Here is a 26966-nt window from a genome sequence, read left to right as displayed (position 1 = left end):
TTTGATTAAGGTTTTTGAGCTTTGTAATGAGTTTGTAGGCTGAAGTGCATGCTTTAAATTTGGCCCTGACATCATTCATCCAGGGTTTCTAGTTGTGGTAAACGGGAAAACCATTTACAACCATTATGGTATAACTAATAAGTGGATAAATTGTACTGAAATATCAACATGATATAATATTTAAATTTCTACATATCACTCAAAGACAGCATGCAGATTTAAAGTAATTACAGATGAGTTTAAATTATTTTTTTTGGTTTCTTGAATGTGAAGAAGGTAGGGGTAGTTATAAACATCTTACTGTCTTATATACAATTTTTTTATTAACAAGAATTGAAGAAAATTGTCTAAAGATTCTAGAAAAGATCATCTGGATTAATGAAAAAATATGTATGTCAGGTTTGATAATCATGCTCATTTACTCAGGTTCATTTGGTTCTTCCAGTGCACATGAGATTTGGATTAAATTTTAATTAATTGAGTTATCTGACATAACTTCCCTCTTCTGCCCACTTGCTTGGACTGACCAACCAGTGGTCTGCAGCTTTGGGAGAATACAAGTCATCTTGGGACAAGACTGGGAATTTATGGTTCAAAATCAAATATTGCTACATGAGGAAAATGCACCCTGTGGAAGTATAAATCTCTTCATATTTTGACCTTGGTGACAAACATCTGGAACCAACCTCAAAATGTCTGACAATGATAGGGGGTCTGACAATAGGCAGTTTTACCACAACTTTCAGTATTTTGTATGCTTCAGTCAAAATAATAATAAATACATAAATAATATTAAACAAAAACCTCAAACTGGCAAACTGGAAAGTGCAATCTTCCTATCAGAAATCCACCACACCAGAGACCAACCCCACTGGCTCTCTTTGATGATGAGCTGAGTGGGTACAACATCAACATTAAGTAAGAGCAGAGAGTGAGACCCCTGAGTGAGACCAATTTCCTGGATGAAGACTCCCTATAGAGTTAGCAATGGGTTACACCTTCTTCTGGTAAAGATAGCTGGTGGTTGACTTCTTTGTGGGGTAGAACTGGCAATGAAGAACACAGTCTTCCCAGACCTGATGAAAACACCAAAGACATCAGAAATCCTGATCCCTCCAATCCAGAAATGCTTTGCCACAGTTGTCAGAGTGTTTGTACCAACTCTACCATTCAAGCATGGGTGCTTCATCCAGTTCATAGATGAAGCACTTCTCCAAATTCCCATATGCCACAAAGTCCTTTGGTTTGGGTACTCTGGTGGGAAAGAACACCTGGAATGGAGTTCTCAATGGACATTGTGTTGCTCATGCTAATGCAAATGTCAAAAGACATCAGAACAACAATATTCTAGCAAAAGAATATTAGACATCAAATATTAGACATCATATCCCTGGTCCCAACGCTGGTACATTCATTCATTCATTTTCTACCGCTTATCCGAACTACCTCGGGTCACGGGGAGCCTGTGCTTATCTCATGCGTCATCGGGCATCAAGGCAGGATACACCCTGGACGGAGTACGCTGGTACATAATTGATTATTATATTGTAGTACAAGGACATGATGATATCCTTTTTACCAATGCTGTAAGAGCTGTAGATTGCTGGACTGACCGTAACATGACTATGTGTCTAAACTCACGACAGCATGGCCAGTACTTAGACTGAAGAAGACCAGCAAAATAGTCCGACATTATTAAGAAAAGCTAAGCCTAACGATGAGCTTTGATGCACATGAAGCTGAATAAAAGGTTGGCTTCAGGGAGCTCTGTGCTATATGAGGCATTGATTGATTAAAAACACTGAGACCATATTCAGCTCGTAGATAATATGTCTAAAGCACACAGGGTATCGTCACCCGGCACCAGACACAAAGCGTAAGTGCAAGTTCTGACAGCTGTCTGTTCACTCAAAAGTAATAGGCACTGACAAAATCCCTGGTAAGCAAATAAAGTTTATGATCATTTACATCATGGCCTATGCTGCAATGAATTAGTGCAAGATATGACTTGAGAACCTGGAAGGAATTGCTGATGGTAGCTCACACTCAATGGGATTGGTGTGCTGATATAAGCTAAGCAGGAAGAACACACCAAAGAATGCAGCTACCACCACTACCATTTCTACATGCTCCAGAACGGGCTGCAGAGCCCGTGGTGTAAGAAATGGGCTGTTTGGCCATCTTAGAACCAACTGATAGAGGACAAAGGAAGACTTCAGAATTAGATTATGACATTATATGACACACTGTTATTTAGTTATATAGGGTGTAACCTAATATGAATACATTATTCAGCCTTTTGAAAAGATAATACCTGCTAATTGAGACTAAGGTCTTTTGGAGTGCAGGGAGAGCTACTGAAGACCTTTTTTCTGACTCTGTGGTGGCCTCAGCCATATTCTATGGTGTGGTTTGCTGGTGCAGCAGCATCTCTACTGCAGAAAGGAAGAGACTGGACAAGCTGATCAGGAAGACCAGCTCAGTCCTGGGATGTTTGTCACATTTCTGATTTTCATATACATATACACTATATGGCTGAACATTTGCTCTTTTAACATCTCTTTCCAGATTTATTCTTCCCTTAGCTGTTATAGTAACCTACATTCTTCTGGAAAGCCTTTCCAGTAAATTCTGAAGCGTGGTTGTGGGGATCTAGCCATTTCTGGAGTTTTTTTTGTGTCATTTGTTTGTGTGTGTGTGGGGGGGATTTATACATATTATTATTATTATTATTATTATTATTATTATTATTATTATTATTATTATTATTATTATTATTATTTATTGTTAATTTAGACTAATCTTTAACTTCAAAATTGTGTTATAAAAACACAATTCTAATGAGTAAAACCTTTTTCCCCCTAGCAGCTGCATGCACAATTAGTTTTCGATGATGAGTTTTTCTTTATAGGATTCAGTATATTGTGAAGTGATATGCGCTATTTTCAAGAAGCTGAAGAAACAATTTTCGGACAAAACATTACTTTTTCCTGCTTGCATTACAGGCGGTGACCGAGTCAATGTTTCTGCCCCAAATATGGGCTTGGAATGTGCGCCATGACGCATTCAGCCAGAGGGCGGAGCCTGCCTATTATTGAGGGGACGCTCCAATCTGTTCTTACACAGAATTCGTGGTTAAGGTTCCACAAAGGGACGACGGATAAAAAAACATTACTTTGAACTAAAAACTATTAATTTTATACCATTCCTAATGGCTAATATTCACAGAATTCGACCCGTATTATAATATTTTCTTTACCTTTTGAATTGCGCAAAATATTATAATAGAAGAGTGATTTGTTTCTTGTACACAACTTTAATGCCCTTACTAGTGTAGTGTACATTTATTTCTAATAGAACACAGCCGTATTCTGGAGTCGTTGCTACAGGAAAAGGGGGCGGGTGATAAGAGGGGGAAAGGCCACGCCCATTTTATCCACAGCAGCCGAGCGCGCCGTCTGGGAATAACGATAGAAGCCTGAGGAGACGCGCGCGAGCCGTTAGGAATAACGGGCAAGTTCGGGGAAATAAACGGGGAAATACTACATATTTACACCATTATTATTCTAAGCAGTGGAGATGGATGATTTGGGTACGTACTTCTTTTGGCTGTTCGTTTATATATTTATTTATTTATTAATTTTGCGCAGTCTGGTTGGCATCTACAGTGATGAGGAAGAAGGAGGGAGGAGTGAAGAGAGAGAGAGAGAGAGAGAGAGAGAGAGAGAGAGAGAGAGAGAGAGAGAGAGAGAGAGATGAGAATGAACAAAACAAAGCAAACAAAAAAAAATGTTTTTCGTCGCATCTCATTTCTCATTTCTATCCCATACAAACCTGGATAGACGCTGTGCGCGCTCGCGTGATGCCCAGGCGCGCTCACGCCTGCTTCTGGACCCTAGGAAACTTTTAGCAGACTTCATTTTACTGCAGACTCTGTTGTGCACATGCATACCTCATATTTCCATATGCAGTGCGCTAGATTTAGATGTAGAGGAAGTTTTGTGCACTACATAAGGTATAAGATCCGTAATCCCAAATGGTTTACTATTCAATTCACTATACATTTACACTCACCGGGGATGGACGTGTCCCAAACCACGTTCCCTTTACCCTTTATAGACAACTTAAGTCTCACCATCATTATCATTCCACTGTGGGCTTGTCACAAACCACACACCTTATTCACTTCATAAGCCACTAGGGTATGTAATATACACTCTATCTTTAGCTGTGCATTAGGGGATTTTTTTTGTCATAAGTGCACTAAGTAGTGTAAGAGGCTGTGATTTTTATTTATTTATTTTTTTGTATTTGTGATTCAGCCTCCTAATCCTTATAAAAGTGCACTAACAAACTTACTTAGTGCACTAGGTGTTCTAATGGCTGTGTTATTGTAAATATACAATCTCATACCCACATGTAGTGCTATGAGTGAGAAGCTTTTATTGTATACCCTATGTAATGCATGAAGATTCAGTAGAGAGTTATTTGGGACACAGCTTATGTATGTGGTAATTACAGATTGTGTGTGTGTGTGTGTGTGTGTGTGTGTTTGAGAGAGAGAGAGAGAGAGAGAGAGCCGAACAAGGAGGGCGGAGGGACACGCCACATCGCCTATGCTCCCTTCTGAGGCAACCAACATGGCCAAACACACACACACACACACACACACACACACACACACACACACACACACACACACACTCTTAGACAATTAATGAAGAGGCTAGGGATTTACAGCCACATGGTGATGAGGTCAGTTCAGACTTTGAGGGTGGAAACATTACTGTGTGTGTGTGTGTGTGTGTGTGTGTGTGTGTGTGTGTGTGTGTGTGTGTGTGTGTGCTGAGAAAGACAGGAAAAAATGCTTACCAAGCACGGTAAGTCCTGAACCAAACACATCTGGATTAGATTGAGACGAGGCTGAATTAGCTTTCTTTACTCTGTGTGTGTGTGTGTCACACCAGCAGAGTGTGCAGCTCTAAATATGGTCAAGTACAACAGACAGGAATCTTACCTCCTTATATGAGCACATTAGTATGTGGTGTTTGTGTGAATCATCACACTGCTTGATGCCAAACACACTTGAGTTAAACAGAGATCACTGCCGTCTGTCGATGTTACACAACTTGACAAAAATCAAAACTGCATGATCTAATCCAGCACTGGTTCCCTCTTCTCTATCTATTGTCCTAACATTGGACACAGATTGAACGATTATCAGAGATTATCAAACTGTGGACGTGTCCCATTTTACACAAAATATTCACAACAAGGGGCACAATAAAAAGACCACCATCAGTCCATGGTGGGTGTATCCCAAACTGTACAACCTGTCCACTAAATGGGACACAAAGAAATCATCATTGTTCCACTCCACACACCTTATTCACCAGCTTGACCACAAACACACCACTATCAGCTATTTTGGATACAAACTACACAACATATTCTTTATATAGGGCACATTAAGACCAGTCGGCTGTGGGCACGTCCCAATCCTTACATTCTGTTCACTGTACATTGCATATAAACAGCATCAATTCTTTGTGGGCATGTTCCAAACCACACAACCTATTCCTTATTTAGGAATTGGTCCACTGTGGGTGCCTCCCAATCTTATATTATCTTTTGTAATCTTATATGATTATATCTTATATTATACAGTATATAATACACCATATTCAGTATATAATTACATAATTATTATACAATCTCCATCACCGGTCCAATGAGGATGTGTCCTGAACCACTCACACTATTCACTATGCAGGCCACATAAACACAATTATCAGTCCTGTTTGGGTGCATCCCAATCCACATGCCCTTATACAACATAATAAGGCACATAAGGCAGTTAGTTATCACCACTGACTTTGAATGGCAGCGATTTTGGGAGTCAAAGAGTCGACTCTTATTGGTGAACTGAATCAAATGATCTGACTCACTGAAAAGCTCCAGAATTCCTGTGACTAAAATGCATTAGAGAAAGTTTAGAAAGCGATTCCGAGTTATCAGGCGTCCGGCACGCTTTTCCTTTCGCCTGCTGCTTTCAGTTTGATCCTCTTCCTGTGGGTGTGTGTGTGTCGTAGGAGAGCCTGACTCGTCTAACTACCCTCTCAGCCCCCGTATTGTTGTGTTTGGTATGTAACTGTCAATCTGTCAGTCTTTCTCTTTTTATATGTGTAAATGTATTTTCTCAGCATTGCCTGAACTTCCGTTTCTCTTTTATCTCTCACAGCATGCTTTGCTTTGCCAATTGCATTCCATTCATTCTGCACATCTTTCTAGATCACAGGGCAGAATACGTACTCCCCCATTTTATATATATATATATATATATATATATACGTATGTATGTATGTATGTATGTATGTATGTATATATATATATATATATATATATATATATATATATATATATATATATATATAATGTATGTATATATATATGGGAAGTGAGTATTCTAAATAAATGAACAGCATGCTTGCACTGTAAATGTAGGAGAAGCAACACACATGATGGATATTGACAGGGTTGCCAGTGTTTTTTTTTCTGTATGCTAAATTGCAATACTTTAAAAAATCTTTAATATTTACCAAAACTTAGAGCAAATATTTAGGACGAATCACATAAAATTTCTGCAAACAAAAACAAACATTTGGTTGTTTTTAAATAAAAGAAATTGAGAAAAAATAGAAAAACTTCTCTCTTCCAGTCTATCACTTTTTTCAGGGGTTATTTATTTATCTGTATTTTAGTACTTTTTTTTAGATGTAGTTGCAATGGAAATCTGGCAACCCTGATTAAAATGTTATTTCAAAAATTTATTTTTTTCTAAAATCTTATTTATTCATTCATTCATTCATTTTCTACCGCTTATCCGAACTTCTCGGGTCACGGGGAGCCTGTGCCTATCTCAGGCGTCATCGGGCATCGAGGCAGGATACACCCTGGATGGAGTAAATCTCATTTAGACTAAACCAAATGAAGTCTGATAAGCTCTCTGAATTTTGTTGAATTTATATTAATACTAAAACAACAAAATCTCCGGTCACGAGCCGCTTCTTGGAAATAACGCTTTTTTTCATGTCATAGTAATAATTAGGACAAAAATAATAATTGCTATAATTGCTATTGGTATTCCTAAACCCACTGCTGCTCATTTATTCTCGCAGACACTATTTATGACGTTTCTATTTTTAATTATATTTATTGAATTAATTTCTAATTAATGAGCTTATCGATTGGCTGAAGAAATTTCATTTTACACCTTGTATCATATCTGATGATGTTTTTCCCTCCAGTGTTTGACTTTCACACGCTTCATTTTCTAATATTTCAAGTTCATAAAATGTTTTTTTTTCCTAGTTGAGGGCGGTGAATTTTTTTTTATCTCATATTTTTACATATCTTTAGTTCTTGCAGTACAGAAATCTCTCTCTCTCTCTCTCTCTCTCTCTCTCTCTCTCTCTTTGTAGACGCTCTATTGGCCGATCTGGAAAGCTCTGCCTCTCCTCTTGCTCGGTGCCCCGTCCTATTGACTTCAGACCCTCCGGTGACCTCTGATCCCTCCCCTATGTGCAACCAAGACTCCTCTCAGAACCGTCCTCCTCCTCCTGCATACACACCTCAGCAGGTGGGCAAGAAAATGACACACACACACATTTATTGACTTTCTGGTTTTATTAAAATATAATTTTTAAAAATGATTTTACTTTTCTCACTATTTATGTTTTTCTCTCTCCCTCTTTCTCTCTCTTTCTCTTTCTTTCTTTCTCTCTCTCTCTTCCTCCCTCTCTCTCTCAGACCGTTTCAGCTGCAATGAAGTCCAGCTGCTCTCAGAACCCAGACAAGCTTTACAGGTAGATACCATAGCGAGGGGGAAACACACATCACACTGAAAAATAAGCAGAAGTTGTGTATCAACAAACACCTGACCAGCTACTCAACAAACTTAAAAAGGGCAAAAAAGATCATAAAGCTTCAAAAGATAACTTTTTCACATGCAGTATTTATGCAGTCGAGGCTGATGATACACAAATATGCCAATAATAAGCCAGGGTTCAGGAATGTACAGTGTGAAAGGTCAGATTAGGAATTCCTGGGGTTTAATTATTAAATATTATGAGCAGTGTGAACATTCAGTCTGTGTGACTTTTCTCCGTGTGTCATCCGTCAGCACGGTGTGTAAGCCTCGCTCGCCACGTTCTCCCGAGCCTCCTCCTGCGTTCTCGTCCTCGTCCGTGTTGGGTGGAGGCCTGAGTGAACTTGACCACTTGCTGCAGGAGCTCAACGCCACCCAGTTCAACATCACCGGTGTGTGTTCTATATATGTTGTATTCTTCATTATACCCCAGCAAATGTTGTATTTTTTTATCCATTTGCAGTTACTTCTAACCTTTTCTCTGTGATTCAGGTTGGGGTTGTAAAACGTTTTCCTTTATTTCCATTTATTGCTTAATCAAAGCTGAATAAACAGAATTTTAAGAATTAATTTCTTACTTATTGTATTAAGCAAAATATTATGATGTTCATTGTCTATCATATTATCTTTATTGCTGATTATTATGTGTGTGTGTGTATTTGTTCACCGTCTCACGCTGATTGTCGTGTCTCCTAGATGAGATTCTTGCTCAGTTCCCTACAGCTAAAAAGGAGGACAAGGACAAGGAGAAATCAGGAAAGTCGGCCCCGTCCACTGGGTGTGTTCTCTTCTACTCAATTTAACATCTGCTTTCTACTCTGTAATTTTAGAAAACAAATTTTATTTAACGCAGTTTGAAAGTCATCCAGCTGGGACTGAAAATGCGATTACTATCCGAGAAAAATAATTACATCAGAAGTTCTACTGCAGTGCCCTCTGGGTAGCTTAGTCAGTAATGGTTCAGTAACTGCTTTAATTAGCTGAGATATTGTGTGTGTGTGTGTGTGTGTGTGTGTGTGTGTGTGTGTGTGTTTTCAGGTCAGTGAAACCCTCCGCCACATCAGCCACTCTGGAACTGGACAAACTGATGGCGTCACTGTCTGATTTCCGTGTGCAGAGCATAGTAAGTAGCTATCGTCATCATGTCTATGCCTTATTACTTAAAAACTTTTTGTCTTGACTCCGCCCATTCTCTGTTATTAGCCGACAGCTCAGGCCAATCCCGCACCTTTGCAGCAACCGGTATCCCCAGCCCCACCTCCGGCGTCCTCTGGAGGATCACTGGACAGCATGCTGGGTCTCCTCCAATCAGATCTCAGCAGACAGGGCGTGTCCACTTCCTCCAAGGGAAACTGCTCCGCCTGCCAGAAACCGATTGTGGGACAGGTGAGCGTTACGCTAATGCTAATGCTAAAAACCATTTATGGCAAACTGCTTTATAAAAACATTGTGTAACCTTGTTTCTACGTTCTTTTATATATATAGAAAAAAAATTAAAAACGAAACAATTTATTTCAAGTCTTTATGAACTGTTTTATATTAGATTGCATATGGTTTAACATCCTCAAATCCAGTTATTACCCATAATACCTCAGGGGACATGGGTAATAATACAATATACAATATATACAATACATATATAAAGTGTAGAATTTTGAAGAAAAAAAACCTTTTTTAGTTAATAAAGAGAGTAAAATGTATTTAAACATGTTTTTTTAAACACATTTACAAAATTTACTGTCCCTTTGCTAGTTGAAAAGGGTGTTTTTAAAAAAAATCTTTATATTTCAAAAGTTAAACTGAAATCTGCTAAAAAAAACGCTTTTAAAATTTGTATCAGATTACTTATTTTAAAAGGTAAATATTTTACTTTAAAAATAATTTTACTTTAGCAGATTATTTAAATTTAATAGGTAAAAAATGTTTGTATGTGATTTTTTTTATTTGTTTGCCTGTTTTATTAACTAGTTGTTTGTTTGTTTATTTATTTATTTAATAGTGTTATTTATGTTTGTTTACTTGTGTGCATGCTAAGATTTGCGAAGCATATGCTGATTGATCTCTACACAACGCCTGTGTGCTGTAGGTGGTAACGGCTCTTGGGAGGGTCTGGCATCCCGAGCACTTTGTTTGCTCCGAGTGTGAATGTGAACTGGGGAACCGTAACTTTTTCGAAAAGGACGGGCGTCCGTACTGCGAGCCGGATTACTTCAGCCTTTACTCACCTCACTGTGCGCACTGCAATAAACCCATTCTCAATGTGAGTGTCTCAATTTCTCTTTCACATTCTCTCTCGATAAAATAAATAAAATTAAATAAACTTTGCTTATTCTTTTGTCTGTAGAAAATGGTCACGGCGCTGGATAAAAACTGGCATCCTGAGTGCTTCTGCTGTGTGAAGTGCAGCCGGACATTTGGAGATGAAGGTACGCAAGAGATTCAAACACCGCTGCATGATAAACGTGTCTTCTGATTGGCTGAGAGCAGGAACATTAACACTTTACGTTATACACCATACAAACACCACTGATCATTATATACACACCGCTGAAAAAATCTGTAGGCATGGCTTAGTTACACCACCATGTGTTTTAGCTGTGTGGAATTTTGAGATTATGGAGCGCTTCCTGTTTTCTTCTCTCAGGGTTTCATGACCGTGAGGGACAGCAGTACTGTCAGCAGTGTTTTCTGGCACTGTTTGCATCACGTTGTGAAGGCTGCTCTCAGCCCATCGTGGAGAATTACATCTCTGCCCTCAACTCCCTGTGGCACCCACAGTGCTTCGTCTGCAGGGTAAGTTGACTGACTCAGGCTCTTTATTCTACACTTTATCCACTCTATTTACTTCTGAGACAAACTGGATGGTTTATGGACAAATCAAAACAAAATGATACAATAAATATTCCAAATGAATTAAGTAAATTAAATATATACAACAAAATTAGCATAAGGAATAGCATACTACAATGTTTGCCCAAGAAAAAGAACATTTTTTTTTGTTTTCTTCACCAGGGAAAAAAATGAAAAATAAATCTGTAAAGATCTTTTATCGGCTGATTCCCATTAATTTGGTCAGTGTTGATAGTACCTTTGTAGTAAATATACCAAATGGTAATAAGGTAAACCTTTGTAGAAAATTATTTCATTTTTAAAGTTAAAAAGTTTACAGCTAATAAAACTAATCTAATTCTGTAGCTGATTATTTAATTATTTAAAAATAATTCATTATTATTTTAAATGGCAAACATGTACTTTTGTAGTAGATCACATTTAAATCTACTAAGTAACAAATCTACTATTTAATTTGAAAAGAAACAAATCTAATTTGTAGCAAATGCTTTCATTTTTTCATTGTAAAAATTAAAGCCGATTCTTCATCGTTAAATATTAGCGTTAGTGCTTTTTTTTTTCATTTCACATTGTACCAACAAGAGAAAACATAATTTTGTAGAATTTATTTTATTTAAAATTATAAAAATTGCCTTTGCATTGGATTCTTTTATTTTATGAGGTTATACATTTATAGTTAAAAATTATTGTTTAATATTGATCACTTCTTATTTTTGAACCTAGGAGTGTTTTAGCCCTTTTGTGAACGGAAGCTTCTTTGAGCATGAAGGTCAGCCGCTGTGTGAGGCACACTATCACCAGTCTCGTGGCAGCGTGTGTCAGGCATGCCAGCAGCCCATCGTAGGACGCTGTGTCACTGCCATGGGTGCGAAGTTCCACCCGCAGCACCTTGTGTGCCAGTTCTGCCTTAAACCCCTGAGCAAAGGCTGCTTCAAGGAGCAGGACAACAAGCCCTACTGCCACCCGTGTTTCCTCAAGCTCTTCGGCTGAATTTAACCTGGAAGATGTCCAGTAGGAGGATGTTCATAACAGGAAGCATTACAGGATCAGTATTGTTTGCATCTTTTATCTTTATATAAAAATCAGTAATTTGCAAAAGAACAAAAGCAAAATTGAATGATGTGTGTGTGTGTGTGTATATATATATATATACACACACACAAAAAAAAATATTATTTTTTAAAAATGTTCCAAACTCACTTGAGTGATATTGAAGAAAAGAAGCATGTGATAAGTAACTAGCCTGTTAGCTGTTTACATGCACACAGTAATCCAGTGTTGTTCTTAGACAGATGATGTTTAAGAAAGAGTATAATGTTCATATTTTGGCCAGACTGAGACTTTTTTAAATAATTTACCTAAATTGAAATGAAATCAAAATATTTCTGAGAGGTTTGTCTCATTTTCATTGCAACTTAGCCTTTACATTAATAGCTAATGGCTACACATCAGCTAGCATTTTCAGAAAAAATATCAGTGAAGATGGCCAATCTGACAAAAACTTTTAAATAATTAATTTCCATTTTCTCAAAGAACAACACTGGACATATACATGTTAATAGAATTATAGAGGCTGAAAGACTATAGGAATAAACACAAATACAATACAGTGTAGCATGGCTTAAGCAAGTAAGCAGGTGCCGACGTTATGTTTTTCCATCATGCTAACCGCTAACCTTTGCTTTGTAGACAAAATCAATTATTTAAATAATTAACTGGATCTGAACCTTACTTGAAGCCACCCATTACATTCTTAGCTATGTTTAAAAATGCAATACTGTGAACCCATGTGCTAACACTAGTTAGCTGTAAGTGAAAACCTAAGCTGCAGGAATAATTTTATTTTAATGTCTTGTCTAAGTTCAAGAAAGTCTAGGTGTTTAAAATCAAAATGTTGCCTGCCAGACATAACCAGGTAACACTAACTAACACTTGGAGTTCTATCAAATTATGTTAACTAGTTCAATTAAAAAAATAAAAGTTCTTTATAGAAAAGGAATGATTGTTTTAGCACAGTTTCTCGGCACATGCTTACATGACAGCCATGTGAAAAACCAAAGCTTTCAATTTCATTACATATTAAATAAGTCACTAAATTAAACCCCACAACAGTTACTGACAATCACCAGCTGTCTTATTTAGCTTTACAAAGGGGGGGGGGGATGCTCATTTGCATAAATGATTTCCAAAGATCCTTTTTGTTAGTATTTGGATTACATATGAAGTTAATTTGTTTGGATTTTTTCGTTTTTTAGTTTAATATATTTGCTTTGTGCAGCTTATAGTCACTGCTATTGCATATATTGTTATAGGTTTTCATATTTTAAGTCTGTGTCTTTTTTATCCACATGATGAGATATGGAATACTGCCAAAGATTTATTTTAAAAGATGTTTACACCTTGTCCTTATGCAGAATTCATATTCAAATAAGCTGTTTTTTTCTTTTGTGTCTCTGCTGTTCCTGCCACACAACAAAGATAATAAACACTTTTATTTGTACTGGATGGGTCTGTGCAATAATTTCATAGCTCTGTAATCTGAGTTCCCAGTGCAAGCTAGAATTCAATGAAAACAAACAAACAAACAAACAAATAAATAAATCTGGTTAATACCATACAAATGCATATAAAAACACAGCTTTTAGTATGAGCTAGATGTTTAACATCTAGCTCATGTATATGACAAAGCAACCTTTATAAATCTAATTTTAAATTTCAGGCAAAATTGATTCAATTGATTTTTTCTCTCTCTCTGCAGCCTCAATACTGGAAACTAATAATAATAAATAAATATTTAAAAAATATATATTAAAATAAAAGAAAATACATATATATAAATAAATAAAACATATATATATTTACATTTGATTCTTCTCTCATCCCGAATTGCAAACATTTTATCACACACACACAACTAGAGTTTCGTTCCTGCACATTTTCAAGCTTTACCTAAGCACGAACTCTCTTACAGGTATTTTAGGGAAGCGCTTGAAGGCAGCATGGCGCTAAGCCCCGCCCCCTGCAGGTGTGTATATTTATAAAGACGTTAATAAGCATCCCTACATGTCGGATAGTGGAAAAAAAAAAAAAAAAAAAAAAATTGCCTGTCGGAGAATAGCAGTCTGATTTCATACATTTAAGCCAAATGAGTGATTCTGTGAACCCGGTAAGATGTTTCTGGTTTACGTCCACAGTCTAATCCGAGTTATTTATCACTTCCGGTCGGGATTGATTCATTTAGATGCACTACTCGGGTTTGAGTCTATTATTAATGCTTTTTTTTAGTGAGTCGGTACATTTGGCTCAGTTCGCCAATAAGAGTCGACTCCAACTGAAATGTGGTCGTTTCTTTTTACCCGCTTTGAAGTTTTTCCTCAAGATGGAAAAATTCACACTAACAGACAAGTTTTTTTCCATAAGCATATTTTAATTATATTACACGGTAATAAATTATTTTTCAAGTATACTAGCATTTACAAATTAAATCCTGTCTTGGATGAACCGACTCACTTTCTGAACGACAAATTATTAGAGTCCACACAGATCCATGTGACGTTGCTGGGTCGCTAGTGGCAACTCAAGATGTACTGATTTCATTGTAGATTTAATTGAAATGTTGGTAGATCACAAGTGGTGATATATAATGGTGGATTGACCAGAGGGCTGGGAATTAAATAATTAAATGATTTATGAGCTGTTGGATGTTGATGAGCAGAAAAATTTATCCATTTTGTTTTTCATTAATTGTTTAATGGAGAAACAGCGTTCTATCCTGATAAGATCAACGCCCCATCATGAGTTTAGGTGAAGTTTAGGTTCTTAAATAAGGTGCAAATATTTTTTGGATTACAGGAGGAGAAGGGTGACCCTGATCCTGAGGCCAGCTGGCCTGAAAATGGAGATCAATGGAGTGATAAAGAAGATGGAGGAGAAATGGAAGATTCTACACTCATTCAAGAAATGGTGGAAGAGGATGAAGACATTGACCTCTACAACGAAGAGACCTTCGGACTAGGTCAGGTGGTATGTCTTGTTCTTAGAAGCTACTTGGAGCTTTAAAATCTAACCTTGGCTGTAATTGTATCGTATGTGGCATGGCAAATCTCAACCAATCTTCCAGACAGGCTTTGCTGAGAAGTTGGGAAGGATTAGGTCAGGATAATAAAAAAGGCATATCTGAGATTGATATCATCACCTTGAGGCACTAGTTGGCTGTGGACAGTGTCCGCATTCTGGTGCATTAGTAATATTGTATAGGCACCAAGATGCTGCCATCTTGATATAACATTAAACCCTTTTGACTTATTGAATGCAGACCTAAATGCTGAAGATCTAGAGGCAGATCCTGTTGATATTCTTTTAATGGAAGGAAACCATCCCTCCTCACCCCATCCTCCACCACTACACGAGCCCTCTCCTCCTAGACCTAAAGGTGAAATCGAGCCCCAGATTCCCGCAGGCCTGCGTGAAAAGATCCGTAGCCGTAGGGAGAGGGCCAAGGGGCAGCTGCTGGATGACCCGGCTGTCATGAGGACTGTGGAAGGTCCACCCAGTCTCAAGGTTTGGTGTCTTGAGTCTTTCTTGCTTGTCTCTGGGTCAAGATCTTATCACATTACACCACAATGTTGTTGAATTCTGATGTAGGTGTCAACTGATATGTTTTGTAACTGTATTTATGGTTCAGAGTTTGGATAGTGCTATTGTGGACTGTGGACGCTGCTCAGGATGGGGGGATCTCAACGCCAACATGGTTAGCTGCTTCCTTCCTTTTTTATGTGCACATTTATATACATGTATGGTTTGTCTATTTTGACCATGTTTCTTGCTTTAGAAACATGACTCAGTGTAAAGTCCCTCTCAGGTTCCTCTTAACAGCTATGCAGCCTCATTCTTCACTCATGTTAGACTTATAATCCAATATGCTTATTACAGCAACAAATAAAATCCACGTCAAAGGAGTGGGGTTGCTGTGAAAGGTACAAACCATATGTTTGTATCTTTTGAACATATCACTAATGTTGCTGCTAAAAGCTCATACCTGCTCTGATGTCTTTCACACAGTGGATGATGTCACCATATGGCCCAACGAGACAAACGCCTTTTTTACAAGTATGAATGCTAAGTGTCCTCTATGATTAAGGCAGTTCCTTGTCACTTTGTTTCCTCCTTCACTTATTTATTATTATTATTATTATTATTATTATTATTATTATTATTTAATTATTTACTTATTTTAAATCGCTGCACAGGACAAAGCCATTGTGCGAGTGATCGACCGGTCGTCTTGTGGCAGGATGCCATTCACATCTCCTACCTTGCGATCCCCACTGCAGAGGGCTGTCCCTCAGCAGGTGCCTGTGTGTCCGGCGATGCCTAGATCTCCACTACCCCCTCAAAGTCCATTTGCAATTACACAGCGTTACAACCAGGTGACTTCAGTTATAAGTGCTGCTGCCATCTTAGTATATTGCTTTAATGAAAAATTCACAAGTGTTGCATGACTGATGTTTCAATGAACCTAATTGTATACATTTTTCAGTTTATTTGTGTGTAACATCATATAGTAAAGTAACTCAAAAAAAATAGTTACCTACCGGAAACAAGAGTATTGTGGTTTTGCAAGCAGTTTTGTTACTCATCTGTTCCCAAGATCTTGATCGCTGCAGTCTTGACTGGTTATGTGCTAATTTCCAGCTGGAGCACAAACTTCGGAAAAGTGCATCCCCTTGAATTTTTTTTTTAGACATGATCTAATCAATGGACTGAAAAGCTTTGTATGAAACTTTAAGCAGTGTGTAGACGACCTCACTTAAACTTTTGTATAAAAATTCTGCTTGTTCATCATCCATGCTCGTCAAACTGCCCCTGTCTGTGAAGTATGTGGATCTTGCACATATTTGTTGATGAAATGTTGTGAATCTAGTGAATGCCAGAGTTGGTAACTAGGTAATTAAACAAGAGAGTTAACTAAAGTTAAGTGCTGGAGATTAGCATGATGTAAATTCCACGCATTCTGCAGGAAGAGCTCATCTGTGTATGGTGCCCTTAATGCTAGGGGTCATCACCACCCATGATGCAGATATTAATATAATATATTTTAATGCATCTAAATGTATTTTCTAATCAATTTGTTCTGGTTGAACACTTCAGGGTAGTGCTTCTCTTATAAGAGCACAAGCAAAGAAATGATGAGCTTTTGCTTTCCTAGCATCAAATAAAATGGTGTATTTTAGTCCAAAAAAGTCTGTTACTTGTCCTCAATGAGCCATATCATTTTACAGTATCCCTATTGGGGTAGCTGGAAGTGTTGCTGTGTAATTTTACACTTGGGTTTTTTTTTTAAAAAATATTTATTTAGCCAGGAGTTTATCTCTCCCCCTCTACGCCACGATTCCACTCTCCCAAAATGATGCCACTGCAGTTTGGACCAAACTCACCCCGGCCTGGCCCCTGCTTCAGCCCTTTACCCAGTCCCCTCCCTCAGAGATTCAGGTTAGTTATCTGGAAAGGTTTCTGGGTTTATTTTATTTATTTATTTAAATGAAATTTTGCCTCTTTACTATTTAATACTACAATAATATGAAGTTACGGTCTGTGACCTTTTGATGTTTAGGTTCCCAGTCCTGGCAACCCAGCTCCATCCGCAGCACAAGAGATTGCTGAGTCAACGTCCTCAAGGCTTACGGCGGTACAATTTTTAAACAATAATGCCAACAAAGATGCGTTAGTCTTGCTTTAACAATATTTTTTATATAAAATGCTAATTACTGCATACATTTTATTTATTTTATATTTTAACAGAAAGCAAAAGGATTGGGACCATTATGCTGAGCTTATGTCAGCCAAAGAGAAAGAGTGGATCATTAAGCTGCAGATGATCCAGCTACAAAGTGAGAATCTACACCAGGATGATTATTACTACCAGGTAAAGTGGCCCCCACCAACAATGGTTAGTTACAATAATGACCAGTTCTCTTTAGGCTCTCTTTTACAAATTTATCATTGTGCTGGGTCATATTGTTTTTTTTTAATAGTTTAATGATCATTCTTAACCAGCAATTCTGAAACTGGTGGGTTTTGTCTGATAAATAATTCAGTCTGATTGTATGAAGATTTAAACCTTTTCTCATGGGTGAGCAGTAAGGCACAATTGGTATAATCAAAAGATCAGCACAGACTTCTCATTACTGGCCATGCTGTTTTCTTGGGATACCCAATAGTGAGAGTCTTGTGTCTCTGCCAGGGTCCTGTGTAGCCATGTCTGAAACAGATATTTTTGTATTCAACCAGTGGGTATCTAAGAAGTTACTGAACCTTGGCTGGCTTTTTTAAATTCAAAGCAATAACAATGAAGGTGTGTCCACTGGGTACTGGCAGATATCCTCTGTGGAGGTCAATGCTTCTGTTAACTGCTAGGATGGATTTCATAAGGTTTGTCCCTCCTTAGCTGCCAGAAGGGATTCCTGTGTGTCAAATGTGATGTTGCCATAATAGACACTAATGGCCACAAGTCCATGACTCCATTCCATTGAGACAAAATCCCTGCATTAGTGTGATAAAAGGAAGGAACCCTTTTTTCCCCCAAAGGAGTTAAATCTTTCACTAAAGCCTTTCAGACCTCCCAAGCAATCTGTGCCCAATGAAATTTTTTTACAAGTGATCAAGTCTTTCATTCGACTATTTATACAAATGACCACAACAGTTCTCTTCAGCATCTGCCTCACCGGTTACTTTCCTGTTTTCCACTCTGACTTCCCATGTATACGGAAACCCTCTTGTGGGATCTACAGAAATGTTCTCCGGTGAACAAGTGATTGTGGCAAAAGTAGCTTTCTGACAGCCCCTGAGTAGGATGACTCTCAGGCTCCGTCTTGAAGGTGGTGAACCCACAAGTTGGTTTCACTTAGCTGGGTGGGCCTGGCCTGCGGACTGTACCCACAGGCCTGTACTGTTAATTGCAATTGCAGAATGGTACACTCAGTTTTATTGTGCTTTGTCTGAGATCATGCCTTGATCTCTAAGCTGTTCACCAAAGGAAGTTGTTTACAATCATACTGTTTTTGGTTCATGACCAAATAATGTGAAGGACAAGTGTGGGTTCTGGGGTAAAACCGGTTCAGGACCATTAGTGATTAACAATACTAGTAGAAATGTTTGTTGAATTCTTATGAAAAAGGCCAGTGTTGTATAAAGTACTAGAAAGCAATACTTGAGTAAAAGTATAAATATCGTACTAGAAAAAGACTTTGGTAGAAGTAAAGGTCACCTTTTAGAATATTACTCAAGTAAAAGTCTCTGAAGTATCTGATATACTGTACTTAAGTATCAAAAGTAATTTTCTGATTTAAGTATTTGAAGTAAAATTTCAGTGATTTTCGGAAGGTAGCACTTCATCTGGTAGGAAGAATCTTTTATTCCAATGTACAGAAACATTTCTTGTAAATACAGCCACAGGAGTATAACGTTATCATCTTCACCCTGTTCACCACTATCGTCGGATCGTCGGGGTGGTCGTCTACGACAGGGGTGGCAACCCGCGGCTCCCAAGCCACATGCGTCTCTTTGCCCGGTTTCATGCGGCTCTTGCGTTCATATCGAAGTTTGTATTTGTGTTTTTATCGTGCGTGTTCGCTTCGCTTGAGTTCAATACGGTATTTTCGTCAAACGCGCATGTGAGTGGGATGAAAATACCTTAGTTTCCCAGTAGGAGCAAGATCATTTGAGCAGAGGTGGCAAAAGTACACACATCCTTTACTCAAGTAGAAGTACAGATACTCATTTTTTAAAAGACTCCAGTAGAAGTAGTGACTACACTCTTTTACTCAAGTTAAAGTAAAGAAGTATAGACTCTGACATGTACTTAAGTAAAAAGTCTCTGTTACTACTACCTGTTTAGCGTCATGCTGGTAACTGGACGTCATGTTTTATTTTTATGTGTGTGTGTATGTATATATATATAATATATATATATATATATATATATATATATATATATATATATATATATATATATATATATATATATATATATATATATATATGTGTATATATGTGTGTGTGTGTGTATATTCATACATATATACGTGTGTGTGTATATAACTTTGGAGTGTGCTGATGGATATTTGTGTTCATCAGCCACAAGATTGTTACGAAAGACGGGCACTGATGTAGGTGAGGTAAGGTGGAGTCAGCGTTCACATTCATCCCAAAGGTTTTCAGTAGGGATGAGATCAGAAAACAACCACATATAGCAGGAAAGGTCAGGTGACCCAATACTTTTGGAATTATAATGTATACCAAGTGTATCACAAAGGCCATATCCCAAACTGTAGGGAGATTCCCCTGTGTGGCTCTTGGACTCTGACTGGTGACACCACTGGTCTACGGTAAGGGGAGGTCCTCCAGTAGGTGCTTCCATGGCGGCTTCCGCCCCCTTTTGGCAACATTATGCTGAAATGGAGCGTGCAGAGCGTAATGCAATCTAGGAGCAGTGACTCGCCAAACCTCCCTTATTGCAGTCGCAAACACTTTCTTCTGATTTTATTTTGTAGTAACGAGTAACAAAGATGCTTAGTAGAAATGTAGCGGAGTAAAAGTATGCATTTTATCTAGGAAATGTAGTGGCATAAAAGTGAAAGTTGACGCATTTTAAATAGCGAATTAAAGTACAGATACATGAAATTTCTACTTTAGTACAGTAACGAAGTATTTGTACTCCGTTACATTACAACACTGCTTCATATTATTGTAGTTTTAAATAGTAAAGAGGCAAAATTTCATTTAAATAAATACATAAAATGGAAACCTTTCCACATAACTAACCTGAATCTCTGAGGGAGGGGACTGGGTAAAGGGCTGAAGCAGGGGCCGGGGTGAGTTTGGTCCAAACTGCAGTGGCATTATTTTGGGAGAGTGGAATCGTGGCGTAGAGAGGGAGAGAAACTCCTGGCTAAATAAATATTTAAATAAATAAATAAAAAAACCTAAGTGTAAAATTACACAGCAAGACGAAGTGTGTTTTTTTTTTTTTTTTTTTTTTTTTTTTTTTAAATGATTTTGGGGTGCCGACTCATTCAGGTCAAATTAAACGTACATTTCATATAAATAAAGTTGCATGTGTGTAGGAGTACTACCGGAGACTGGAGACCAAATTGGCTGAAGAAGAAATGCTGGGTGACCGATCTAAGAGGGAACCACCCAAACTCACCACCCCATACATCAACAAAACTGTATTATACACACCAGGTTTGAACTTGTCCCAAGGCTTCCTACTCACTATTTAGCATGCAAATACAAGAAATAGAAATGGTGAGACTAACTATACATTTGTCACTACATAGTTTGCCTGTGTTGCATCTTCTAGTGGTTCACATCGAGGGCTCGCTGGGTCAAGTTGCCGTTTCTACATGTTACTCACCACGTAGAGCCATTGATGCTGTCCATGGTCATACTGTAGAGGTGAGGGGAAACAGAAATGAAAATTTAAGGCCTTATATAATGTTTTTTGTTTTTATTATGTATATAAATAAATGCCTTTTTCTGCTTTAATTTAAAAATTGCCAGGAACAGAAAGACATCAGACAGCAGAGACTTGAAGTGCTGAACACCATTGAGAAGGTGAGGGAGTAATTTTGGTGATCCTGATGGTGGGCTTGACTAAATGTTGACTACCTATCATTCTATTTCTTTTCATTACACTTTTCCCCCCAAAAAACTTTTTTTGTGGCAAGTGCTGTTGAATGGGAACTGAACCTGGCTAGATGGTAAATTTCTAAAGAATTTTGGGCCATTATATTCTCAGCTTAACAGTTTCATCAGGTATAATGGTTCGTTTGGGTGTGTAATTCTGCTCCTCCATTTGCCCTGCTCTCAGTGCTACATCATTTTGCTGGGGGTGGAGGAAGCTGAGAGACTGAAGGCTAGTGTTTCGGATGAAGAGGAGAGGCAGAGGCGACTAAAGACCGTTCAGAGAGGAGTGGAGCAGATCAGCAACCAGCTACGCAACCCCAACTCTTTGTAAGAAATGCATGCTTGGCTTATATACCTTACGCTTTCTGTACATTTATTTATATTTTTATACATTCTCATTTATTTATTTATTTTTTTAAAGGGAGTCCACAGAAGAGTTTCTACCATGTCTTTTGGTATCAAAAGGGAAAAAACTGCTGGCAAGGCTTCTGCCATTTCTCTCTCATGATGCATCTCTGCAGGTTCTGAGGGCGATCACAACACACTTGCCAGTGCTAATGAGCAGAGATGTAGATGAGGTCTGTTAATTTTGTTTATTTACCTCAAATAGTTCTTCATTGTTCAACGATTTCATTTTTCGCTTTATAAATGCTACTTTTCAATGTTTGGTTTGGATGCACAATGTGTGGGAAGCAGGAGAAATGCAAGAGTAAGGATGTGAGACTTTAAAAAGGAAATACAATCAAGAGTGTGTGTGTACACATACCCACTTGCACCACCCATGTGACCAAACCCGGAAATACAAAATAAAAGCCAAACATTTTCAGCACTTACGAAGTGTGTACATTTGTTCCACTAATGAGCACACGGCAATCTGGATGCATTTCCTGATTTAATGAAGGAGTCACAGACAACTGTACTATATGCAAATACCACGAAGATGGGCTACATGTTATAAACCAGAAAAACATCTTTTATGCTGTACGGACAAAGCAGCTAATGCCCCATCAAGCTGTTGTGCAAGTTCTTCATGAGGGAACAGTGAGGCAGTAATAAGTAATTGATCTTTTCCTTCCACTAGGCTCTTCCTGTTCTCTACCCATCTCTCAGAGCTGTGATTGGCACATTGACATTCACCCAGCTGGTCAGCATTCTCCAAGACTTTACCACAGCCTTACCTGACTCCACAGACTCGCGCTTGATGCTGGCTTGCCAAAATAAGGTTTGTAGATGATATAATCTTAAATCTTTGTCTTGAAGTTGTGCTGCTGTGATACAACTGAAGATATTAACTTGTGCAGCAAATGTAAATTTATTTATTTATTTATTTTTAAGTTTGGTCTGTCGTTGCTGTACGCATTGCTTTCGCAAGGTGAGAGACTCCTGACCGCTGATGTTCCCATGGAGCCAAGCATTGGTGATTTCGAGAACTGGTAATGATAAGGAACTTCTGGATGTTGCATGTATTTCAAATACAGTGTGTTCTGACTATTGAATGACTGAATTGGCACTAGTGAGTAAAGAAGTTGGTTCAGTCTTGAGATTTGTAGTGTCGCTTCAAGATTTGAGATTACCTACACATTTAACCTTTTGTGTTCCTCTCTTCTAGGACAGACACTGTTTTCCATGTGGCACGGCAGCTGTCCCGCTCATCTCTCATCGAGCCACTCTGTATGCCGTCCAATCTGCTTACACTGTTCTGTCGTTATTTGGATAAACGCACTGTCCAGCAGCTCAAGAACAACATGGAGTAAGTTCCTTCATGTGTCAAATACTTTTTTTATGCCAATGTTTTCTTGGTAGAATCCCCTGGCCAGGTGAAGTTTCTTAACTTGCCAGTTTGATCTTTCATCTAATCCTTTTACTCTTGATCAGAAGGCATTACTTAAATCTAGTGCCATGATGGACAGTTGGACCCCTTTTAAAATGGCTGATCATGTGAAGATGAAATGTCGTTGTTTGTGTTTTTTTTTTTTTTTTTTTTATAATTTTATTATTATATTTTGTTTTTAAATACCATTGCAAAATTCCACTTTTCTTTTTCAGGTCTTCAACTGGCTATCTGGCTGTTGGTTCCTGAAAGGAATTGTTTTTCTTTTTTCTGTTTTTTTTTTCTTTTCTTTTTTTTTTAAAAAAAAAAAGCTCCTCTGTAGTGAAACTCTGTTGCTCATCAGCTACTTCCACTGCCAGCAGATGGTGATCAACCACTTACCCAATCTCTGAACTTGTACATTGAAACCCACAATTTCATAAATGTACATGGTGGGGTGGGGGGTTATTGGGATTCAGCGCTGAGAGAAAAATATCCAAATGGATTTAAGTTTCACACAATTCTCTTTGGGTTTGTAAAGAGAAAAAAATGCAAAGAGCCATTTTCTTTAATTTAGGAGATTCATTTCCACGTTTTGTCATGTATGTTTCTAGCACTGCAAATAATAATTTTATTTATTGTATCTTTATTTCATCACTTAAGTGATATTTAAGCACTGTTGTATAGCATATATAAAATGCAAAAAAATGTAATAAATGCAATTCTAAAAATTTGTTACTTCTAAAACCGTTTTTATTCGTGAGAACTCCTCGGTCCTGAACACTACTGACAACGGAAACTCCTACAAAAAAATTCTTAGGCTTCAACTGTTTTTGTCAAGGTTGGTTGCTACCATTGAGCTAATGCTGAGGTTTATGTTCACGTTTGTTGTTTAAACTGTATATTTTAATAGCGTGTGAAGGCAGCTAACAACCAACTCAGCTGTTTGGTCTGGGGTCACTGGCATAAAATTATGATGGATCACGATTCAAGAGTTGACCACATAAAAGGTGACTTATTTTAGTTCAACTTTGTTTATAGTTCAACAAATCCTCAGCTTGCTGATTTGACATTGACGAGAGACTGACACAGCCAGGCCACATGTACTGTAAACATTTACCCCATTCTAAAACCTCTCAGAGAATTCCTATGGCCTCCATATGTATGTCTGGCTTTCTGGTTTGGGCTTCAGATTCCTGGGTGGTGTTCTGGGGTAAATTAGATTTGGAAGAGCATCCATGTTTCTACATTCCAGCAATGAATTGGTTTTAAAAAAAAGTGTACTTTGAAAATCTGCTACTGTAGTCAGTCAATCCTGAACTATTCGTTCAGCTCCAGTAACTTTTATTCTGGATCCACAGCCTATGTGGGAACATTGGTGCTGCTTGGAATACGCAACGTATAGGATGATCTGGCATCACAGGAGCTGTAACTTGAGGCACATCTGATCAACCAACACGTTCATAAATGTTCTATTCTACAACCGTTCTATTCCATTCCTTAATACATCCCGAGATTTTATGATTTGCTGTGTGTGTTGGTTGTACAGTTCTGGCAGACAGAACCAATATTGTCCATTCGTCTCCTGCAATGAGGGAGTAAAGTCAATGGAATGGACTCTGTGGATGAGTATGTTGGGAATGTTTGAATAGAAGGGTGTTGAGTGTTTGGTGTTAAGACACTTAAATAAAAAGGTCCCTATTTAAAGAATAAATATTGTATAAGTCTACCCAATATATTGTGTAGTCTTTTGGGTGGATATACACACATTCAACATGGCTATCATGCATATTTACCTGTGTATCACTTACTGGGGACAGTTGTACCAGATAATCGTTTGTTCGCTGCCTGTGCCATGGCATTTGAGGTATTTTTCATAAGATTTGTGGTTTCTCAGTAGCAAGCTGTTTTGTCTTATTTTATTTTTAGGTGGAGCTGAATGTTAAACTGTTTGGCTTGTAATAAATATGCTAATTAGAATTTGATATTAGCAGGAGATTCATGGCTTAGGGTCAAAAAGCTAAAAATAAAATGCTAAATTGTTTACATGCTACTGTAGGAAAAACAAAATCTTAAGCTATCCAGAGCATCAAAGGCTAATATATGTCTTGATCAGAATATAATGTCTAAATACTTGTGTATATGTAATATCTCTCTTCATATTTTAAAGTGGGCTGAGATGCATAGACAGTTTTTTAAATTTACAAATCAAGATTAGATTTTCTGATGAATGCTGACTCAGTTATCGTAGAATTAGTTACACATTGTGGTGCTTCTGAAAATAATTGGTAGCAAACTCCATGCCAATGTCTTTGATATTAGAAAAGCTGTTTCCATGGGCTGAGCAAAGGGAACGCAAGAAGGATGTTCATGTGGTGAAAAGGAAGAAAACAAAGTCTCTTGTATTTGTTCATTTCTGCTAACAGTCGGTAAAACCCTAGTAGCTTAGTTTGTGGTTAAAAATGCTAAATGAGCTCAAATTACCTTTTCCCCTTATAAACATACTAATTGAAATTTAAAGGAAAACTGCCCAAAAATGATGCTAGGTAAGATTTCCTGTCGGTATGAACACGATAGCTAAGCATAACTAGTAGTTTACAGATGCTAGCTCAGCTTAAAATATAGGATTTTAGCTCATTCCCTCACACATGCACTCCTGCATATATATGGTTTATACTGTGTGTAGGTGTGTGTGTTTACACTGTCATCTTTGTTCTCAGCCTATTTTTCAGCATGCTACATGGAGCATTAAGTTAACATCCTGTAAGAATCCAGGGCTCTTGACCTCCCATCACACACTAGGGTTGCCTTTCAGCTACAGATTAGATTAGCAAAGCAAGCTAACTGTAATAGTTACATACACTCACCAGAGACCTCAATTATCTCTGCTACTTCCCTTCTAGCTTGATGTATATATTTGTTTCCTCATGCATTAGAGTTTGTGTATGACAGGATTCAATGCACATAGATAAGTTATTAATTCTTGTTTCTTATACTGTAATGTTCCTCCTGCAAATTATTTATAATTTAAAAGCTGAGACATTTATGCATTGTTTTATAATCACTAAGTCCTTTTATCTTGAATGGATAATAAAACACTTTTTTTTTTTTTAAAAGTGCATGATTGTTTATGATGACACTTTCATCTTTTATTCAAAATGTCTATCAAAAATATCACACATTTTGCCATTTTGGAGCTGAAAAAATTAAGCATTTGACTCATTATTGAGTCATATTTGAATTAAACTTCGTGTATGTATATCACTATTAAAAAATTTATTGGCCAGCTATAACTGGAAACTGACTATAAAGCCCCCTGACTTGATTATTTTTCTTTACAGCGATGGACCTTTACAGAATTCTTTGCATTTTTTTTATTTTTTTAAAGAAAAAAAAACACCTGTAAGTCTGGGAGGTCTGTACGCATGATAAAAGTTCACATACACAAAAGATACATTTGTCCATTATTTGGCACACGTGTGTGTGTGTGGGGGGGTGGGGTGGGGTGGGGGGTGGGGGGGCACACCCAGGCTGCCATTTGAATTTGTCTTTATCTAATTACATGAAATTGACAACATGTCCAGAATGCCTGAAATTAACATGCACTGTATCTGTGAGGAAGGAAGAAGCCTTAGACATTATTTCATCCTTCATTTAGTGCTTTATCCTCATTAGGTATCATGCTGGACC

General features: G+C 37.7%; 2 protein-coding genes and 1 long non-coding RNA gene across 5 annotated transcripts; 2 read left to right on the top strand and 1 right to left on the bottom strand.

The window, feature by feature from the left end:
• The first annotated feature begins 3135 nt into the window (after window positions 1–3135).
• Window positions 3136–13277, top strand: LOC113650644 (transforming growth factor beta-1-induced transcript 1 protein). 2 transcript variants are annotated; one of them, XM_027159087.2, is made up of 12 exons: window positions 3136–3592; window positions 6093–6143; window positions 7482–7639; window positions 7810–7865; window positions 8183–8319; window positions 8624–8705; window positions 8966–9050; window positions 9131–9313; window positions 10014–10187; window positions 10272–10353; window positions 10572–10720; window positions 11501–13277. In XM_027159087.2, the coding sequence occupies exons 1-12, from the start codon at window positions 3580–3582 to the stop codon at window positions 11765–11767; spliced, it is 1437 nt and encodes a 478-aa protein (XP_027014888.1). In that variant the 5' UTR covers window positions 3136–3579; the 3' UTR covers window positions 11768–13277. The 2 variants fall into 2 exon arrangements, with proteins under 2 accessions (XP_027014888.1, XP_027014889.1); XM_027159088.2 differs by lacking the exon at window positions 6093–6143 and having other exon boundaries at window positions 3138–3592.
• Window positions 13125–13774, bottom strand: LOC113650645. Its single transcript, XR_003442469.2, has 2 exons — window positions 13640–13774; window positions 13125–13333 (listed from the first exon to the last, which is right to left on the bottom strand). It is a non-coding gene; the product is annotated as an uncharacterized LOC113650645 (long non-coding RNA).
• A 23-nt stretch (window positions 13775–13797) lies between these two features.
• On the top strand, window positions 13798–24010 carry patl2 (PAT1 homolog 2). 2 transcript variants are annotated; one of them, XM_027159084.2, is made up of 18 exons: window positions 13798–13943; window positions 14630–14792; window positions 15093–15337; window positions 15462–15527; window positions 15839–15886; window positions 16027–16206; window positions 17136–17269; window positions 17391–17465; window positions 17579–17702; window positions 20902–21022; window positions 21141–21235; window positions 21341–21394; window positions 21651–21793; window positions 21888–22044; window positions 22548–22688; window positions 22802–22899; window positions 23076–23216; window positions 23513–24010. In XM_027159084.2, the coding sequence occupies exons 1-18, from the start codon at window positions 13923–13925 to the stop codon at window positions 23544–23546; spliced, it is 2040 nt and encodes a 679-aa protein (XP_027014885.1). In that variant the 5' UTR covers window positions 13798–13922; the 3' UTR covers window positions 23547–24010. The 2 variants fall into 2 exon arrangements, with proteins under 2 accessions (XP_027014885.1, XP_027014886.2); XM_027159085.2 differs by lacking the exon at window positions 23513–24010 and having other exon boundaries at window positions 22839–22899.
• Window positions 24011–26966: the final 2956 nt, after the last annotated feature.

Source organism: Tachysurus fulvidraco, chromosome 8 (genome assembly GCF_022655615.1).
Source record: "Tachysurus fulvidraco isolate hzauxx_2018 chromosome 8, HZAU_PFXX_2.0, whole genome shotgun sequence".
NCBI classification, from domain to species: domain Eukaryota; kingdom Metazoa; phylum Chordata; class Actinopteri; order Siluriformes; family Bagridae; genus Tachysurus; species Tachysurus fulvidraco.
Note: the sequence above shows the minus strand (reverse complement) of the source record. Positions and strands in the feature narration are given on the sequence as shown.